We start from the raw sequence: 22055 nt of genomic DNA, 5'->3' as shown, positions 1-22055 counted from the left end.
GAGAAGTTTCACACATCCCCATGTGCTACACTTGCATGCAGAGCAACTCTTACAAGCACCATATATTTTTTTTTACAACTACAAAACTTTTGTAGCTAAATTAGTGACAAAAGTCGAGTGCGCAGATTCGACATCGGCAAATGTAGTTCTGCTTCACAGAAGATTCATCAGTCGCAAGTTCAGTGAATGAGTTGCATTCATTCTCAAATTGAGTTGCATTCTTGCAAATCTTATTGAATTTATTCACATATCAAGTGACATGTTTGCAAGTGTTGTTGGATTTATTTCCACATCATGTTGCGTGCTCGTGAGTTCTTGCATTTATTCACAAAAGCAGGAAATGTTCTTTAATAAATGCAAAATACGCTCAGCCTCATTGTAACATGTGTAGAAGAGCATGATATTAGCTATAAAATTGCACATTTTCCTCTTTGCCCCATGGCAACATTTGGAGAATTGTTGGAAGTTAGCGGTCCCCCCCCCCAAAAAAAATCCTAAATTATTATTTTGTATTTTTGGGGTGGGGAGGGGCTGCGAAACTGCGGTATGCCACAGAGTCCAGCAATATATGACTGCTCTCCATATTTTTGCACAGCAGGTACATGAGCAAACATTATAGCCATACCCTGGTTGGCTTTAGAATGACCCCAAATGAACCACTACCTGCTGTCAGTAATTAAGGGCTAAATGAAGAGTCAAGACACCATGCATATTCAATACGATTTCATTAAAATGTTTTATTAATATAAACTTTTACATTGGTCATTGACTGAAACAAATGGTTGAAATACGTGCTGTTCTTTATTTTGCTTTTTCTTTCTAAAAGATCAAGCATCAAATTCAGCCTGGTATGCCAATATTCACACTTAAATTAAATGTCCCATATTGATTACTTTGAGGTGTACAAACCTTATTCAGAAACAGACCATTTGAGGTCTCTCATAAACATAAGAAGTACAGTTCCTTTAGGTGGGGGAAACAAAGCCTGTGCAATAAATATCGCCCTCACAGAAATTGGCCATAAGAGTAATATACCATGATTGACATAGTATGTAGTGTGTAAAGAATGTTGGTGTGCAGAATATATCTGATGAAAAAATTTAAACATTATCTTAAAAATAAAATAAAAATAAGTAGCTAAGTCCCTTAAACTCCTTCATTGTAGTTGGACCAGCAAGTGACCATAAAACACAATTGATCAGTAACAAAAAACAATTTATGACATTTGCATGGTAGACCGATTCACACAGGGAACACTGCTGTTTGTATCTGTTTTCTGTCACGTATCGATTAGATGAGATATATATATTTTTTTATATACTGGGTTGATGATGGTCATAGTCCTATACACTCTAGCCCAGTGGTTCTCAACCATTTTTGAACTGTTGCACACCTTGATGGGCAGAAAAATCTGTGGCACAAACTTCTCCTAATAATTTATTGTGTGGTAATGACCTCCATCTCATCTAATCCATACTGTTAATCATCCATTTTCTGTGGCAAATATTTTTCATGGATTAAATAAGGTTTATTTAAAATATTTTCATAGTTTCTTACTCATTATGGTTAATTTGTATGTAAACCTTCAAGAGCGTACCACAAATCTCCAATAGAAACAAAAATGTAGGCTAGCTCCGGTAAAATAGGTCTTACTTTTGAACAAAAAGGTCTAGAGACAAGTGGTTTTCTGCATTGTAAAATGTGCAACCACAGACACAAAAGCCACTCTGTTTTTTTCTATGGCAGAGACTGTGGTACTGTTAAGCCTAATCTAATCTAACCTAATGGTTCTCACAGGCTAAGTAAAATGATTCAAATTATAAATGTAAAAACAGATCCATCGCACCAGACTTGAAACAACAATACAGATGTAACCATCTGTGCCATTCAATGGATTTCTGATGGATTTTCTTTGTAACTGCACTGGTGCTCAAGTCAAAATCCCACTTTTTTTTTTATCACCAGTTGAAAACCACTGCTGTAGCCATCACAATAAGGCACAAGCGGAAGGCCAAAAAAATGAGTTTCTCACAAGTAGAGAAACCCACCAGTGGATGAACTGCACTTGGATTCTATCCTCAGAGATTGTGCTCTTTCAGTTGGCACTAACTGTGCTACATACAAGATCCTTAATTCATATGGCTTCTTGTTTTTTCTGAGCATCTAGCGGAGGAAGCAACAAATTATGACTAAAAGTGGAAATGGTACTTGTCTGATGTCAGTCCATGTAAGACTTCATCAAATGTAAGTGATTTTAGGCACGAGTCCACTAAATCAAGCGCAACCCCCTACCTGTAAACAAAGTAAAAAACTAAAGGGGTTATCATATCACACAAAAAGGCCCCACATAAAGAGTAATATCAATATGATCATTGATAAAAAATGTACTTATCATACCCATTATATTGGTCTACTTACCAAAAATAAACATAAAAATCTTAAAACGTTTTCTTTACAAGGCTGTTTTCCCAATAGCATTGTGCGTAGAGCATCTGGGTTAAGACTGACACAGGAAATTGTGCCATGGCTGTGAGTCCATTTTGGTCCACAGGGGGTCACGCTTTGTCCCCCTCAGCTGCCTTGGGTATGGGGATTGTGGACACCCAGGGTTGAATCTCGCCTCGGCCAAACACAGTATAGAAAGCTGCTCCGAACAGGTTGATCCCAGCAGAGATGTAGAACACTGACTGCCATTCCTCTATAGTGTTCTACAATAGGAAGCAGAGGCATCTGTGAGCCCAATGAAGTAGGTTGAAGTTGCTCCTACCTAAACACTGGTCTAAGGTCAGTGTTGCCTTGTTCCCCATAATACTAGTTAAGGATTTGATGAGGGTATCTGATCTGATCCTAGATATGGGATAACTAGAAACTTCACCCTGGTCTCAGAGCATTTTGTATTATTCTGTACATAAATCTGAGAACTCCATTTAGTATGGATGTCCATCACCCATTTCGAATGATATGTTACGAATTTCAATTCGTATCATATGTTACGAATTTGCAAAACGTTTCATATATGTTACAAATTCTAGCTAGGTGGCTAACATTAGCTAGCTGGCTAACATTAGCTAGCTGGCTAACATTAGCTCGGCTAAGGATTAGGGGTATGTTTAGAAGTTAGGTAAAAGGGTTAAGGTTAGGGAGGGCATAACATTTACTTTTTGGTCCACCAGCCACTGTGGCAGGTAGATATAAAAAAATCTACCAGCCACTCAGATTTTTTACCAGCCCAAATAAAATAAAATAAAATAAAATAAAATCTGCTAAAATTACACCAACAAAACACCAAAAAAACTGATGAGCATACTTTGTAATGTTTAGAAAACAATACAATGTTTTACTAGTAAGAAGTAATGTGGTACAGTATATTGTTAATTTCTTTTTTTTGTGACCCGAGTCTTTTAAGCAAAATATCACAGATGAGACAAACATTTTCACCTGCCCCTTTTACTGGCGGGAGGTTACCGTGGTAGCGTGACTCGAGTTATGTTTGTGCCTGTGAGATTGAGTCTGACTAGTAGAAGCGTTGTCTTCTCTTCCCTAGCAGTTGAAACTCAAACATAGAAAAAAACCTAGCTTGTAAACAAAACAATGTAAATAGCCAAGAAACACAAGGACAAAGTCTCACTTCAGAAGAAATTAGTTTCAAGTAAATTAGACCAACTTTTATGCCTGTGCGCAGCGCTTCTAAAAATGAATCTTTCACTCAGCTCTTCATGTGCGCACAGCCAACAGCCAGGCAGTGTTGCAGCGCGAGGTGGAATAGGCTATAAAGGATTTGTACATCTTTGACTTTGTGAGATTAATTTACCAACTATGAAACAAAACGGCAGAAATACCTTTTACTATAAATGTGATCATACTTGACTATTTTTATTCACAAATGCGAGTGAAATGCTCGCACTGTGGAGCCCTGACCACACGCCAATAGACATTTTACCCGCCAATGCCAAAATCTACCCACATTTGGCAAGTGGCGGGTGTTAATTTTAGGCCCTGAGGTTAGGGGAAGGGTTAGCTAACATGCTAAGTAGTTGTAAAGTAGCTAAACATTGGTAAATATTTGAAAAGTTGCTAATTTGCTAAAATGCCAAAGATGTCTGTGAGGACATTCGAACTCGCAACCTGCCATCCACCCCGACCAACCACCCTACTTTCGTTTTTGCCTTAAGTAACCATCTGTCTTATGTAACCATACCAAACGCAACATATCATACTAATTTGAGTGTCATGGATTTACATTTACTATGTTACGTCTAGTCTATGAGACCAGGCTGGCAACTTTTACCTGCATCCTGAGCCCATCATGTCTTAAATTTAACTTTGCTACACTTACAACAATCATGAGTTTTGAAAAGTGTTTTATGATACTGTACTTTCATTATCTGAAAGATATTAAATGAAAACAGATATACGTGATAAAAACAGATTCTTACATGTTTGGTCAGGGCTCTTGCTATGACTGGTCCCACCATACCAGGTATCGTGGCAAAGGAGTTGGTGATTCCCAACAAAATTCCAGCATAGCTAAAAGGGAAAAGGAACATTCACACAGATTTTAGACAATTACACACATCTCACAACAAGACAATAATTCAATGGCTATTACTCTGTTATAACCATTTTACTATGCTATTTCTAAGTACATTCCTGGTCATTTCTCTCTCTAAAAATTAAGTGCTACCATAGTAACAGTATCAATAGTGATGAGCAGTATCTTACGGGGGGGCAATGTCGAGGTGATTGATGTTGAAGCCGGAGGCTACGAATCCTCCCAGGGAGGAAGAGATTGTGAGGAAGGCAACTGCCAGGATGTAGTTACAGCCTGTATATCCAGCAGCCACGATGAACACCGCCGGCCCAATCATACCTACATACACCCACCGAATATGGTAAACATAGGATACATGGATGTACTAGATTTATCCAAATATAGAGGTAGAGGTAAAGTGAGATACAGCTAGAAGATAGAGACAGTGTTGGTATTTGAACGTGTTTGAATTTGTGGATTGTGAGCATGTCTTGTGTGAGCATGAATGTATGTGTGGGTGAGTGTGTATGTGTGCTCATCTGTGAGTGTCTCTCTCTATCCCCTTATAATGCTGCTCCTCACCTATGAGACTGAAGGCCTTCCTGACGACCACAGTGCGGTAGAAGTTCTCCCTCAGGTAGTCAGCTAGCTGGCCCCCCAGCACAGCCAGCAGCACACAGCCGATGTAGGGCAGAGCCGACAGGGCACCGTTCTAACAGGGGACCACATACAACAAACAACACTGGGTTAATGACAGAGACTGTGTGGGTGGGTGTGTGACCAGAACAAGCATATAAACTCACCTCTTTGATACTGAAGCCCAATACATCATTCATGTATGTGGGCAGCAGAGTGAGTAGTGTGTAGAAGGTCCAGTTGTAGGAGAAGTGAGCCACCACTATGGCCCACAGCGGCATGGACTTCAAGATGGACCCCCAGGGGATGTGGTCCCCCGTCGGCGACATCTGAAAAAGAGAATATCAAAGATGGCCATCTTAAAATACCACTAGACTTGCACATGTGAAATATCACTTTTATCACAGGCTTATTTGAGTGTGGCTGAGAAAAGCGCTTTGTGGATGTTTGGCTAGAAACACTTTTTTTTTCAATGTCTCAATGTCTGCCAAGTGTTGTACAACAAATGTGAAGTAAAAATATAATACAAGTTATGTGATCGCAGTAAAAGGCTTGCATATAACAGGTTGCATATACAGTGGGGGAAAAAAGTATTTAGTCAGCCACCAATTGTGCAAGTTCTCCCACTTAAAAAGATGAGAGAGGCCTGTAATTTTCATCATAGGTACACGTCAACTATGACAGACAAATTGAGAAAAAAAAAATCCATAAAATCACATTGTAGGATTTTGAATGAATTTATTTGCAAATTATGGTGGAAAATAAGTATTTGGTCACCTACAAACAAGCAAGATTTCTGGCTCTCACAGACCTGTAACTTCTTCTTTAAGAGGCTCCTCTGTCCTCCACTCGTTACCTGTATTAATGGCACCTGTTTGAACTTGTTATCAGTATAAAAAGACACCTGTCCACAACCTCAAACAGTCACACTCCAAACTCCACTATGGCCAAGACCAAAGAGCTGTCAAAGGACACCAGAAACAAAATTGTAGACCTGCACCAGGCTGGGAAGACTGAATCTGCAATAGGTAAGCAGCTTGGTTTGAAGAAATCAACTGTGGGAGCAATTATTAAGAAATGGAAGACATACAAGACCACTGATAATCTCCCTCGATCTGGGGCTCCACGCAAGATCTCACCCCGTGGGGTCAAAATGATCACAAGAACGGTGAGCAAAAATCCCAGAACCACACGGGGGGACCTAGTGAATGACCTGCAGAGAGCTGGGACCAAAGTAACAAAGCCTACCATCAGTAACACACTATGCCGCCAGGGACTCAAATCCTGCAGTGCCAGACGTGTCCCCCTGCTTAAGCCAGTACATGTCCAGGCCCGTTTGAAGTTTCCTAGAGTGCATTTGGATGATCCAGAAGAGGATTGGGAAAATGTCATATGGTCAGATGAAACCAAAATATAACTTTTTGGTAAAAACTCAACTCGTCGTGTTTGGAGGACAAAGAATGCTGAGTTGCATCCAAAGAACACCATACCTACTGTGAAGCATGGGGTTGGAAACATCATGCTTTGGGGCTGTTTTTCTGCAAAGGGACCAGGATGACTGATCCGTGTAAAGGAAAGAATGAATGGGGCCATGTATCGTGAGATTTTGAGTGAAAACCTCCTTCCATCAGCAAGGCCACTGAAGATGAAACGTGGCTGGGTCTTTCAGCATGACAATGATCTCAAACACACCGCCCGGGCAACGAAGGAGTGGCTTCGTAAGAAGCATTTCAAGGTCCTGGAGTGAAAGTCCGTGTTGCCCAGCGACAGCCCCAAAACATCACTGCTCTAGAGGAGATCTGCATGGAGGAATGTGCCAAAATACCAGCAACAGTGTGTGAAAACCTTGTGAAGACTTACAGAAAACGTTTGACCTGTGTCATTGCCAACAAAGCGTATATAACAAAGTATTGAGAAACTTTTGTTATTGACCAAATACTTATTTTCCACCATAATTTGCAAATAAATTCATTAAAAATCCTACAATGTGATTTTCTGGATTTTTCTCCTCATTTTGTCTGTCATAGTTGACGTGTACCTATGATGAAAATTACAGGCCTCTCTCATCTTTTTAAGTGGGAGAACTTGCACAATTGGTGGCTGACTAAATACTTTTTTCCCCCACTGTAACAGTGTTCATAAAAAGTTAGTTCCTCCTGTTGAGATTGTTGTAGCACCAAATAGTGTGCCAGTTTACACTGGTACTGTACGGAGGACAAAAATAAATACAAAATTGCTGTACATACATGACCAGTCAAAAGTTTGGACACACCTACTCATTCACAGGTTTTTCTTTATTTGTATTATTTCTACATTGTAGAATAATAGTGAAGACATCAAAACTATGAAATAACACATATGGAATCATGTAGTAACCCAAAAAGTGTTAAACAAATTAAAATATATTTTAGATTCTTCAAATAGCCACCCTTTGCCGTGATGACAGCTTTGCACACTCTTGGCATTCTCTCAACCAGCTTCACCTGGAATGCTTTTCCAACAGCCTTGAAGGAGTTCCCACATATGCTGAACACTTGCTGGCTGCTTTTCCTTCACTCTGCCGTCCGACTCATCCCAAACCATCTCAATTGGTTTGAGGTCGGGGGACTGTGGAAGCCAGGTCATCTGATGCAGCACTCCATCACTCTCCTTCTTGGTAAAATTGCCCTTACACAGCCTGGAAGTGTGTTGGGTAATTGTCCTGTTGAAAAACAAATGATAGTCCCACTATCACTGTCCTGCTGTGGTAGCCATGCTGGTTAAGTGTGCCTTGAATTCTAAATAAATCACAGACAGTGTAATCAGCAAAACACCCCCACACCATAACACCTCCTCCTCCATGCTTTACGGTGAGATCATCCGTTCACCCACAACGTGTCTCACAAAGACACGGCGGTTGGAACCAAAAATCACCAATTTGGACTCCAGACCAAAGGACATATTTCCAACGGTCTAATGTCCATTGCTCGTGTTTCTTGGTCCAAGCAGGTCTCTTCTTCTTATTGGTGTCCTTTAGTAGTGGTTTCTTTGCAGCAATTCGACCATGAAGAGCATGGCGTTTGCAACGCCAGGGTTGTGGGTTCGATTCCCACGGGGGGCCAGTATAAAAAATAAATAAAATATGTATTCACTAACTGTAAGTCGCTCTGGATAAGAGCGTCTGCTAAATGACTAAAATGTAATGTAAAATGTAAATGAACGCCAGATTCACACAGTCCCCTCTGAAAAGTTGATGTTGAGATGTGTCTGTGACTTGAACTCTGTTAAGCATTTATTTGGGCTGCAATTTCTGAGGCTGGTAACTAATGAACTTATCCTCTGCAGCAGAGGTAACTCTGGGTCTTCCATTCCTATGGTGGTCCTCATGAGAGCCAGTTTCATCATAGCGCTTGATGATTTTTGCGACTGCACTTGAAGAAACGTACAAAGTTCTTCCGATTTTCAGTATTGACTGACCCTCATGTCTTAAAGTAATGATGGACTGCATTTTCTCTTTGCTTATTTGAGCTGTTCTTGCCATAATATGGACTTGGTCTTTTACCAAATAGGGCTATCTTCTGTATACCCCCCCTACCTTGTCACAACACAACCAGTATGAAAATGTATGCAACCACTAACTGTAAGTCGCTCTGGATAAGAGCGTCTGCTAAATCACTAAAATGTAAAAATGTAAATGTAACTGATTGGCTCAAACACATTAAAAAAGATTTTTTTTTCACAAATTAACTTTTAAGAAGGCACACCTGTTAATTTAAATGCATTCCAGGTGTCTACCTCATGAAGCTGGTAAAGCTGTCATCAAGGCAAAGGGTGGCTATTTGAAGAATCTCAAATATAAAATACATTTTGATTTGTTTAACACTTTTGGTCACTACATGATTCCATAGTTTTGATTTCTTCATTATTATTCTACAATGTAAAAAATTGTAAAAAAATGAAGAAAAACACTTGAATGAGTAGGTGTCCAAACATTTGACTGGTAGTGTAACTTCACCGCGTATATGACCACTGTATTCTACATTTATGTACTTAATGTTCATGAGCCTGACACAACCATAGTCTGTTTACAAAGAGATTGGGCCTTAGAGATAAAGTTCAGACACTACAATTCCCAGCTGCTTTTGCAACATACCTCCTTATTCAGGGTAGAAGTGATGTAGAGTCTCTCCTGTTCTGAGATCCGCGGATGTGTGCTGGGAGTGTTACTGACAAGGAGCGCCCACAGGATGAACCACACAATCCCCACAATACCTAAACACACACACAGACACAGTCAAATAATGCACTAATGGTCAATAATGCACTACCTGTACGTTTCTCTGGATAAGAGCGTCTGCTAAATGACTAAAATGTAAACAGACACACACGGACATGCGCACAAGCTTTGCTTGTGACATGCACTTAAATTCCCCCCAATTATATTTCCCACTAACTGTTTTCCACTTTATGTTCCCTAAAAAAGGAATGCATTAAGGAAATAGTGTCTGTATTCATTGCATTGCATGAGCAAAGAAAAAACTGTCTCTCCAGACAAAACTGCACAAAGATGACACTACGGAAAACCTGTGTGTGTGAAATGGTTCAAATGCTGAAACGCCCAGTTTCACATCTTCTCTGTTTCAAACCCTCTGCCGGCCTTACCAAATATATAAAAGACCCAGGTCCAGTCGAGGTAGAAGCAGATCTGACCAGACAGGGGAAGGGCGACCACGGTACCCAGCTGAGCACCTGGAGAGAGGAGTTTTTTATTAAGTTGCCTTGTGAAGAAAATCACCTCACAGTTCGCCTAATTTCAGTTTATGTGACAAAACAAGCACTGTAGAGAATCATTGTACCATCTAAACCACTGTGAAATATATTTTCATTAACCAACAATATTGTATTTTCAGCTGTTTGAAGCTGGTGTACAAAACCTAAAGTAAAAGTAAAATTAAACTTAAGCACGGGAAGCATCAAAATAGCGCACATATAACAGCTCTACCGCTACTTAGACTTGCTTTCAATGAGAATGACAGATCTATAACTCACATTTCTATGTCAATTTGGTCAGGTCGCCCAAAAAGTTATATATTGTAGCTTTAAGAAAGATAATATGGTACACATGTAAACATGAGTGAGTCCCCAGAATAAGAAATGTTGTGTGTGCAGGGTGGGGTAGGTGTGCAATACCAGTGTAAGCGATGGTGAGCAATCGGCTCCTCTCCATTGGTGGGGCCCAAGATGCCCACATGGCGTGCATGGCTGGAAACGTCACTCCCTGTTGACAAACACAAAAATATCCCTGGTTACGACTGGACACAGACTCAGGACACACTGAGAAGTAATCCGATTAACATTGCAAAGGAACTACTTTAAAACATATATATGTAATTAGAGGTTCTCATGAGTACTTAACAGAGCTTATAGCAGTCTTGCGTGTACAAACACAATACCTCTCCGATGCCCTCTAGCACTCTGACAACGATGAGGTAGCCTGCGCCCATGTCGGCAGCCACGGGGGTGAGGAGGGTGAAGACTACAGTTCCCAGGATTCCTAGGCCCAGCAGCCATTTGGCCCCATACTTGAGTGCCAGGTAGCCCCCTGGGATCTGAGTCAGGATGTAGCCATAGAAGAAGGAGCCCAGGATCCAGCCCTGGGTCTCAGAGTCCCAGTTGTACACACTGGCCTACCAGACACACACAAACACACAGATAATCCTTACGTCTGACAAGAGCAAACAGGAGAGTCAACAGTTATGTATGCTCATTTTAGTCATTTAGCAGACGCTCTTATCCAGAGCAACTTCCAATTAGTGAGTGCATACATTTTTCATACTGGCCCCCCATGGGAATCGAACCCACAACCCTTGCGTTGCAAGCGCCATGCTCTACCAACTGAGCTACAGGAGGGCCATCATGTGGTGTTGTGATTAAGCGTTACAGTCACAGTGAGGTTGTGTAATGTGTGCAGTCATAGTGGTTGCAGTATTACATTATTACTCACAATGTGGTTGTGTTTAGTGCGAGTAGGGGTGGTGGGACTCACAGTGTGGTTGTGTTTGGGGTGAGCAGGGCTGGGGTGCTCACAGTGTGGTTGTGTTTGGGTTGAGCAGGGCTGGGGTGGTGGTACTCACAGTGTGGTGTTTGGGGCAAGCAGGGCTGGTGGTACTCACAGTGTGGTTGTGCTTGGGGCGAGCAGGGCTGGAGTGTGCAGGACACACTGATGTGCTGGTGTTGCCGCTGGCGTCTGTGTTGTTAAGCATGTCAACCATGGCAACGCTGAGGTTGACCCTAAGGGCATAGGCCACAAAGAAACCATAACAGGAGAGCAGGGACAGACCGTACCTCGACGAGCAGCACGCAGGGGCTGAGGGAGAGGAGAGATAGAAGGAGAGGGTGGGGGGGAGACCAGAGAGTTGTAAGATGCCATAATCCATTGGAAATGGACCAGGCACAGTAAAATATCACAAGAATCAATTATTATTAAAGATGTTGTATTGTCACATTCACCTAATGTTGATCATAGAGGATCAACATAATACTATATACTCGTTGTTGGGGTGGGATTGGCATGGGGTGTGGGGGGTCTGTGGGTGGCTTTTGACAATTAATTAGGATTCCTCAAGTCTAATTCATATTGTTAGAAAAACAGTTTGGTCCAAATCAAATGTTAGGTACTATATTTATTGAATATTATATGAATCCTATAAAATGGCCAATTTGGGTGCAATTACCTTCACTTCTCACAGGTGAAATTATATTTCAACAAAATAATGTTGCGGGAATGCTAATCTTATCTGTTTCTAACGACAGAAACAATTCCAGCACAATCTGAGATGGCGGGTGTCGAAATCCTCTTTCTTGTGTTTGTTGAGGTGGAACGAACCGTGAACTAATCTTGGCATAAGACCAAGGTATGAAAACATCTGACAAACTTTGATTTCGAAGTGAACTTTGACTTTAAAGTTTCTTAACTAGCCCTAGCTGATGGTGATGCTTTCTTTCCATCAGCTGATTTTTGTCAACAAAAGGTACAGTGGCTTGCGAAAGTATTCACCCCCCTTGGCATTTTTCCTATTTTGTTGCCTTACAACCTGGAATTAAAATGGATTTTGGGGGGGTTTGTATCATTTGATTTACACAACATGCCTACCACTTTGAAGATGCAAAATATGTTTTATTGTGAAACAAACAAGAAATAAGAAAAAAAGAAAAGAAAACTGGAGCGTGCATAACTATTCAACCCCCCAAAGTCAATACTTTGTAGAGTCACCTTTTGCAGCAATTACAGCTGCAAGTGTCTTGGGGTATGTCTCTATAAGCTTGGCACATCTAGCCACCGGGACTTTTGCCCATTCTTCAAGCCAAAACTGCTCCAGCTACTTCAAGTTGGATGGGTGTACAGCAATATTTAAGTCATACCACAGATTCTGAATTGGATTGAGGTCTGGGCTTTGACTAGGCCATTCTAATACATTTAAATGTTTCCCCTTAAACCACTCGAGTGTTGCTTTAGCAGTATGCTTAGGGTCATTGTCCTGCTGGAAGGTGAACCTCCATCTCAGTCTCAAATATCTGGAAGACTGAAACAGGTTTCCCTCAATAATTTCCCTGTATTTAGCGCTATCCATCATTCCTTCAATTCTGACCAGTTTCCCAGTCCCTCCCGATGAAAAACATCCCCACAGCATGATGCTGCCACCACCATGCTTCACTGTGGGGATGGTGTTCTTGGGGTGATGAGAGGTGTTGGGTTTGCGCCAGATATAGCGGTTTCCTTGATGGCCAAAAAGCTCAATTTTAGTCTCATCTGACCAGAGTACCTTCTTCCATATGTTTGGGGAGTCTCCCACATGCCTTTTGGAGATCACCAAACGTGTTTGCTTATTTTTTTTCTTTAAGCAATGGCTTTTTTCTGGCCACTCTTCCGTAAAGTCCAGCTCTGTGGAGTGTACGGCTTAAAGTGGTCATATGGACAGATACTCCAATCTCCGCTGTGGAGCTTTGCAGCTCCTTCAGGGTTATCTGTGGTCTCTTTGTTGCCTCTCTGATTAATGCCCTCCTTGCCTTGTCCGTGAGTTTTGGTGGGCGGCCCTCTCTTGGATGGTTTGTTGTGGTGTCATATTCTTTCCATTTTTTTAATAATGGATTTTAAATGGTGCTCCGTGGGATGTTCAAAGTTTCAGATATTTTTTTATAACCCAACCCCGATCTGTACTTCTCCACAACTTTGTCCCTTACCTGTTTGGGAGAGCTCTTTGGTCTTCATGGCGCCGCTTCCTTGGTGGTGCCCCTTGCTTAGTGGTGTTGCAGACTCTGGGGCCTGTGTAGCTCAGTTGGTAGAGCACGGCGTTTGCAATGCCAGGGTTGTGGGTTCGTTTCCCACGGGGGGCCAGTATGAAGAAAAAAAAAAAAGTATGCACTCACTAACTGTAAGTCGCTCTGGATAAGAGCGTCTGCTAAATGACTAAAATGTACTTTCAGAACAGGTGTATATATACTGAGATCATGTGACAGATCATGTGACACTTAGATTGCACACAGGTGGACTTTATTTAACTAATTATGTGACTCCTGAAGGTAATTGGTTGCACCAGATCTTATTTAGGGGCTTCATAGCAAAGGGGGTGAATACATATGCACGCACCACTTTTTCGTTATTTATTTTTTAGAATTTGTTTTAAACAAGTTATTTTTTTCATTTCACTTCACCAATTTGGACTATTTTGTGTATGTCCATTACAAGAAATCCAAATAAAAATCCATTTAAAATTACAGGTTGTAATGCAACAAAATAGGAAAAACGCCAAGGGGGATGAATACTTTTGCAAGGCATTGTACACCCACATTGCTAAAATAAAATACAGCCACGTTGCTAACTTCACCTAGCACCCAGGCTACTTCATCAGAGCCTTGGGTAAGAAAAGTTGTGAGGCACCTATGTAGCCTCGCAGGGGAGTGTCCCACTAGCCATGCCAATAATAAATGTCAATGGGCTGATCAAATAAGTAAATCAGTCGATCCAAAAGGTCTTAACGAACAGCTACAGTGCATTCGGAAAGTATTCAGACCCCTTGACCTTTTCCACATGCTGTTACGTTACAACCTTATTCTAAAATTGATTAAATAGCTTTTTCCCCCTCATCAATCTACACACAATACCCCATAATGACAAAGCAAAAACAGGTTTAGACATTTTTGCAAATGTATATATATATATATATATATATATATATATATATATATATATATATATATATATATTTACATAAGTATTCAGACCCTTTACTCAGTACTTTGTTGAAGCACCTTTTGGCAGCGATTACAGCCTCAAATCTTCTTAGGTATGAGGCTACAAGCTTGGCACACCTGTATTTGGGGAGTTTCTCCCATTCCTCTCTGCAGATTCTCTCAAGCTCTGTCAGGTTGGATGGGGAGCATCACAGCCCAGCTATTTTCAGGTCTCTCCAGAGATGTTAGATCGAGTTCAAGTCCGGGCTCTGGCTGGGCCACTCAAGGACATTCAGAGACTTGTCCCGAAGGCACTCATGCGTTGATTTGGCTGTGTGCTTACGGTTGTTGTCCTGTTGGAAGGTGAGCCTTCGCCCCAGTCTGAGGTCCTGAGCGCTCTGGAGCAGGTTTTCATCAAGGATCTCTCTCTACTTTGCTCCGTTCATCTTTCCCTCTATCCTGACTAGTCTACCAGTCCTTGCCGCTGAAAAACATCCCCACAGCATGATGCTGCCACCACCATGCTTCACCATAGGTATGGTGCCAGGTTTCCTCCTGAAGTGACACTTGGCATTCAGGCCAAAGAGTTCAATCTTGGTTTCATCAGACCACAGAATCTTCTTTCTCATTGTCTGAGAGTCGTTTAGGTGCCTTTTGGCAAACTCCAAGCAGGCTGTCATGTGCCTTCTGTGGCTTCTGTCTGGCCACTCTACCATAAAGGCCTGATTGGTGGAGTGCTGCAGAGATAGTTGTCCTTCTGGAAGTTTCTCCCATTTCCACAGAGGAACTCTGGAGCTCTGTCAGAGTGACCATCGGGTTCTTGGTCACCTCCCTGACCAAGGCCCTTCTCCCCCGATTTCTCAGTTTTGCCGGGAGGCCAGCTCTAGGAAGAGTCTTGGTGGTTCCAAACTTCTTCCATTTAAGAATGAAGGAAGCCACTGTGTTGTTGGGGACCTTCAATGCTGCATAAATGTTTTGGTACCCTTCCCCAGATCTGTGCCTCGACACAATTCTGTCTTGGAGCTCTACGGACAACTCTTTCGCCCTCATGGCTTGGTCTTTGCTCTGGCATGCACTGTCAACTGTGGGACCTTATATAGACAGGTGTGTGCCTTTCCGAATCATGTCCAATCAATTTAATTTACCACAGGTGGACTCCAATCAAGTTGTAGAAACATCTCAAGGATGATCAATGGAAACACAATGCAGCTGAGCTCCATTTTGAGTCTCATTGCAAAGGGTCTGAATAGGTACAGTGGGGGAAAAAAGTATTTAGTCAGCCACCAATTGTGCAAGTTCTCCCACTTAAAAAGATGAGAGAGGCCTGTAATTTTCATCATAGGTACACGTCAACTATGACAGACAAAATGAGAAAAGAAAATCCAGAAAATCACATTGTAGGATTTTTTATGAATATATTTGCAAATTATGGTGGAAAATAAGTATTTGGTCAATAACAAAAGTTTCTCAATACTTTGTTATATACCCTTTGTTGGCAATGACACAGGTCAAACGTTTTCTGTAAGTCTTCACAAGGTTTTCACACACTGTTGCTGGTATTTTGGCCCATTCCTCCATGCAGATCTCCTCTAGAGCAGTGATGTTTTGGGGCTGTCGCTGGGTAACACGGACTTTCAACTCCCTCCAAAGATTTTCTATGGGGTTGAGATCTGGAGACTGGCTAGGCCACTCCAGGACCTTGAAATGCTTCTTACGAAGCCACTCCTTCGTTGCCCAGGCGGTGTGTTTGGGATCGTTGTCATGCTGAAAGACCCAGCCACGTTTCATCTTCAATGCCCTTGCTGATGGAAAGAGGTTTTCACTCAAAATGTCACGATACATGGCCCCATTCATTCTTTCCTTTACACAGATCAGTCGTCCTGGTCCCTTTGCAGAAAAACAGCCCCAAAGCATGTAGGTATGGTGTTCTTTGGATGCAACTCAGCATTCTTTGTCCTCCAAACACGACGAGTTGAGTTTTTACCCAAAAGTTATATTTTGGTTTCATCTGACCATATGCCATTCTCCCAATCCTCTTCTGGATCATCCAAATGCACTCTAGCAAACTTCAGACGGGCCTGGACATGTACTGGCTTAAGCAGGGGGACACGTCTGGCACTGCAGGATTTGAGTCCCTGGCGGCGTAGTGTGTTACTGATGGTAGGCTTTGTTACTTTGGTCCCAGCTCTCTGCAGGTCATTCACTAGGTCCCCCTGTGTGGTTCTGGGATTTTTGCTCACCGTTCTTGTGATCATTTTGACCCCACGGGGTGAGATCTTGCGTGGAGCCCCAGATCGAGGGAGATTATCAGTGGTCTTGTATGTCTTCCATTTCCTAATAATTGCTCCCACAGTTGATTTCTTCAAACCAAGCTGCTTACCTATTGCAGATTCAGTCTTCCCAGCCTGGTGCAGGTCTACAATTTTGTTTCTGGTGTCCTTTGACAGCTCTTTGGTCTTGGCCATAGTGGAGTTTGGAGTGTGACTGTTTGAGGTTGTGGACAGGTGTCTTTTATACTGATAACAAGTTCAAACAGGTGCCATTAATACAGGTAACGGGTGGAGGACAGAGGAGCCTCTTAAAGAAGAAGTTACAGGTCTGTGAGAGCCAGAAATCTTGCTTGTTTGTAGGTAACCAAATACTTATTTTCCACCATAATTTGCAAATAAATTCATAAAAAATCCTTCAATGTGATTTTCTGGATATTTCTTCTCTCAATTTGTCTGTCATAGTTGACGTGTACCTATGATGAAAATTACAGGCCTCTCTCATCTTTTTAAGTGGGAGAACTTGCACAATTGGTGGCTGACTAAATACTTTTTCCCCCCACTGTATTTCTGTTTTACATTTTGTAAATAACTGTGCAAACATTTCTGAAAACCTGTTTTCACTTTGTCATTATGGGGTATTGTGTGTAGATTGATGAGGGACATTTTCTATTTAATCAATTTTAGAATAAGGCTGTAAAGTAACTAAATGTGGAAAAAGTCAAGGGGTCTGAATACTTTCCGAATGCACTGTATCTTTCTCATCTTTCTAGCAAATGTTTTATTTTTGTTCATTTCTCTTTATTTTGTTATTATTCAAGTGGAATGTATGTGTAGGACTCTAGTTTAGTAACTTGTTAGATCAGCCCATGTCCATGAGCTATTATTGAAGTATCCTGGGGTAAGGAATGTTTTGGGGATTTTCAAGTCCCTCAGTCGAGCACCAGCATGGGGTGTATTCACTAGGAACCAAACAGAAGCAAACTGAATGAAACAGGGAGGAACGTACCTGAATTTGTCCAATAGAAACTGTTGTTTTCGTTGCAAATCGGAACTGTTTGCAACAATTTGGACTAATGATTACATCCCTGGGGTGCAATCGTTAGTCCAAACCGTAGCAAATGGAAAACATTTTGCAACGAAAACAATTCAGTTAGTTCCCTCCCCGTTTCGTTCCATTTGCTTCCAAGTGACTATACCCCTAGGGCGCGTTCAGCAAGACACACCATTTTGGAATGTTCAGATAAAAATATATTATGTAGAACAAACAACATGTTAAACAAGGAATCATTTTATTATTGCCATTTCTATCTGCAATGTTCGACAAGTGAACGTGGCACAGATTCCCTTTTTTGTTTAAGATGGCCTGAATCGTATTTGGGTATGCTTTCTTTCCATCAGCTGATTTTTGTCAACAAATGGTTAGACAGTTTGCAAGCAACAGAGGCATTAGTTAGCTAATGTTACACACAGAATTTAGCCAAGTAAATGTTTTGAAATTAGCTAGAAGCATAGCAGTGGGAAGTAGTTTGGGGGTGGGGGGGGAGTAGTAAAGGTCCTGCCCTTACAAAAAAGATAGCAGTTTTGAAACTGCAGTAAAAGTGCAGTAACTGCAGTCAACTGTGGCATTTTGGACACAGTAATTGCAGATAAACTGCAGTTGAACTAAAGTTATAATGCAAAATTACTGCATTACATTTTCCATTTTGAACCTAGTATTTTCAACATACTGCAGTTATACTGCACTCTAACTACAGTTATACTACAGTGTACTGCAGTTATACTGCACTCTGACTGCAATTTGTTTTGTAAGGGTGTGAGCTACTTGTGAAAAAATTATTGTTTTTAATAAAATAAAATACATCAGATTTTTCAGGGGGTGCTGCAGCACCCTCAGCACCCCTACATCCCGCTGCTATGTACATAAGGCTCATTCACTACAGAGCAGCGTTAGTGCCGACTTTTCGGGGTTAGCCCCAGAAATATGATGCCAAAATAGCCAGTGTGAAACTGGGGCAAGAACAACACCTAGAATGCTCACTGTCCAATCAGAAAAGCTGCACTGTCACTTAATTTACATATGCTCGTGATGACTGTAATGCGTTCTGTACATTATTTTGATAAGTAAATGCAGAACTATTTCCAACTGAGGACAAAAAAACTAAATACTTTCATCCTTGCTAAAACGTTCGTTGCTATGAATTACAAAAATGGTTGCTATGCAGGATGGCAAACGTCTTCTCACTTAGCCAACTTGTAAAGCTACAAACTCTTCAACTGGAAGGGCAGCAAACGCGCCATTTTCGTCTGTTTTCATAGCTTTTCTATTGACATTTAATTGGGTATAACCATTATAATAATGTTTAATGATTTCGCCTGGATCATAAAAGTTGTTGTCTCGTTCTTGCACATCATTCTGACAGGAGCGAGGTCGAATTTCAAAAGTGAAACATTGTTTACGATGTCAGACTGGCAGTCAGCAAGGTTTATACAAACCATCACTGTTGGAAATCAAATGCTAGGGCAAGAGGTCATGTGTTAATAAATGTCTTATTGCTTTGCTTATAACATTGGTTGCGTGTCAGAGATAGAATGTTGGTTGCATGTGTTTGTCCGTTAGCCCAGGGCTTTGGAATCAAAGTGTGTATTAGCCCAGTGCTAAACCTTAGCCCAGGGGTAACAAATGGCTAAGCTATTTCAGGGCCAGTCTAGCCTGGGGCTAAGATTAACGATGCAGTGTGAAAAGGCCTATAGACGGCTATTTAGAGAGCACAAAGTCAGATTGCTTCAAGCAGCTGTTTCAGCACGCACTCACCTCTTTCAACTTTATCATCTTGTCGACTGAGCAACAATGGTCGTTCTTGGTCATCGGTCTCCGATGCATATCGGTCCATTGCACATCAGAGTTCAATGTTTGTTGTACGAATGGACGGCAACTACGGAGTTGTCATCCCCTGTTCATTGCAGTCAAGTCAGCATTGAATCACGAGAACTGTGAGCAGTAGTTTTGAGGGGAACCCACTGTGGTATGAACCCTTGGCGAAATTTCCGCCTCGTTCATGTACCTATCGGAACTAGGAAACTGACATTTCCGACTTGGTAACTTGTTGTATTTATACACGTGCTGCGTTCAACAAGTTAGCAAGTCGAAAATGTCCGAGTTTCCTAGTTCCGACTAACACGAGAACGTGGATTTCCTTCCGTAGGAAGGCGGTGCCAAATTTGATGAATATCCATGAGTCTCGACATAGAACCCGTCGGGTGATTAATTGAGCCTTCTTGGGGGTGTGACATCACTCTGAGCCCTTACCAAAACATGGCATACAATTTCTCTCGCTTCGGATCTGAAATCAGTACAGTAGTAACCACCAACTTCAATGACAGTTAACATAACATTTAAATAAGAATCAGAAATTCCTGCGCCCCAATGACATTGTCACAGAGGAGGGCTTGCTAGCTCAATAGTGTACAACTGCAGCCCACAATTCTGGGCGTTCCTGCATGTGGGCATTCCCCCTCACATTCTCAAACATGTAACTGATGAGCTGTGAAAAAAAAACATTTTGTAGTTGTATTCGCATTTGCAAACTTGTAAGTTAATATTTGTGAACAATAATTGCATTTGTACACCTACACGTGTACATTTTGCACGTTTAGAGTTTGGGCAGTACTTTAGCGCCCTACCATGACAAAAATATTTGTAGATGTTCAAACCAGTGGCGGTTGGTGCCGTTTAAGAGGGAGGACGTTGCACACTCTTAGAATTCTCTCAACCAGCTTCACCTGAAATGCTTTTCCAACAGTCTTGAAGGAGTTCTCACATATGCTGAGCACTTGTTGGCTGCTTTTCCTTCACTCTGCGGTCTGACTCATCCCAAACCATCTCAATTTGTTTGAGATCGGGTGATTGTGGAGGCCAGGTCATCTGATGCAGCACTCCATCACTCTCCTTCTTGGTAAAATAGCCCTTACACCGCCTGGAGGTGTGTTGGGTCATTCTCCTGTTGAAAAACAAATGATAGTCCCACTAAGACCAAACCAGATGGGATGACATATCGCTGCAGAATGCTGTGGTAGCCATGCTGGTTAAGTGTGCCTTAAATTCAAAATAAATCACAGACAGTGTCAACAGCAAAGCACCCCCACAACATAACACCTCCTACTCCATGCTTTACGGTGGGAAATACACATGCAGAGATCATCCGTTAACCCACACTGCGTCTCACAAAGACACGGCGGTTAGAACCAAAAATCTCCAATTTGGACTCCAGACCAAAGGACAAATTACCACCGGTCTAATGTCTATTGCTCGTGTTTCTTGGCCCAAGCAGGTCTCTTCTTATTATTGGTGTCCTTTAGTAGTGGTTTCTTTGCAGCAATTCAACCATGAAGGCCTGATTCACATAGTCCCCTCTGAACAGTTGATGTTGCGATGTGTCTGTTACTTGAACTCTGTGAAGCATTTATTTGGGCTGCAATTTCTGAGGCTGGTAACTCTAATGAACTTATCCTCTGCAGAGGTAACTATGGGTCTTTCATTCCTGTGGCGGTCCTCATGAGAGCCAGTTTCATCATAGCGCTTGATGGTTTTTGCAACTGTACTTGAATAAACTTTCAAAGTTCTTGACATTTTCAGTATTGACTGACCTTCATTTCTAAAAGTAATGATGGACTGTCGTTTCTCTTTGCTTATTTGAGCTGTTCTTGCTATAATATAGACTTGGTCTTTTACCAAATAGGGCTATCTTCTGTGTACCCGCCCTACCTTGTCACAGCACAACTGATTGGCTCAAACGCATTAAGGAAGAAAGAAATTCCACGAATTAACTTTTAAGAAGGCACACCTGTTAATTGAAATGCATTCCAGGTGACTACCTCATGAAGCTGGTTGAGAGAATGCCAAGAGTGTGCAAAGCTGTCATCAAGGCAAAGGGTGGCTATTTGAAGAATCTCAAATATAAAATAAATTTTGATTTGTTTAACACTTTTTTGGTTACTACATAATTCCATATGTGTTATTTCATAGTTTTGATGTCTTCACTATTATTCTACAATGTAGAAAATAGTAATAATAAAGAAAAACCCTTGAATGAGTAGGTGTGTCCAAACTTTTGACTGGTAGTGTGTGTATGTATATATATACATATATATATATATATATATATATACACAGTGGGGGAAAAAATTATTTAGTCAGCCACCAATTGTGCAAGTTCTCCCACTTAAAAAGATGAGAGAGGCCTGTAATTTTCATCATAGGTACACGTCAACTATGACAGACAAATTGAGAAAGAAAAATCCAGAAAATCACATTGTAGGATTTTTTATGAATTTATTTGCAAATTATGGTGGAAAATAAGTATTTGGTCACCTACAAACAAGCAAGATTTCTGTCTCTCACAGACCTGTAA

The 22055-nt window shown here is 41.4% G+C and overlaps 1 protein-coding gene across 1 annotated transcript; it reads right to left on the bottom strand.

Moving 5' to 3' along the window:
* Positions 1 to 712: 712 nt before the first annotated feature.
* Positions 713 to 19773, bottom strand: LOC311145729 (sialin-like). Its single transcript, XM_084182016.1, has 11 exons — positions 19460 to 19773; positions 11320 to 11513; positions 10600 to 10833; positions 10337 to 10424; positions 9809 to 9895; positions 9300 to 9418; positions 5335 to 5496; positions 5114 to 5243; positions 4723 to 4870; positions 4437 to 4527; positions 713 to 2708 (listed from the first exon to the last, which is right to left on the bottom strand). Exons 1-11 carry the CDS (start codon positions 19536 to 19538, stop codon positions 2556 to 2558), a joined length of 1485 nt encoding a protein of 494 aa, XP_084038142.1. The 5' UTR covers positions 19539 to 19773; the 3' UTR covers positions 713 to 2555.
* Between the last annotated feature and the right edge of the window lie 2282 nt (positions 19774 to 22055).

This window comes from Coregonus lavaretus, assembly GCF_964263955.1.
Source record: "Coregonus lavaretus genome assembly, chromosome: 1".
NCBI classification, from domain to species: Eukaryota; Metazoa; Chordata; class Actinopteri; order Salmoniformes; family Salmonidae; genus Coregonus; species Coregonus lavaretus.
The sequence above is the reverse complement of the archived record's forward strand: the minus strand, read 5'-3'. Positions and strand labels throughout refer to the sequence as shown.

Bases quoted from the DNA above. Each gene is read 5' to 3' on its own strand.
- LOC311145729 (XM_084182016.1), bottom strand. From the start codon at position 19,538: ATGGACCGATATGCATCGGAGACCGATGACCAAGAACGACCATTGTTG. The intron at 10,425-10,599 runs GTATTGTGTTTG...GTTTGTCAACAG, and splicing joins TGCTAGAGGGCATCGGAGAG to GGAGTGACGTTTCCAGCCAT. The intron at 9,896-10,336 runs GTATTGCACACC...TCCTCTCTCCAG, and splicing joins GCTCACCATCGCTTACACTG to GTGCTCAGCTGGGTACCGTG.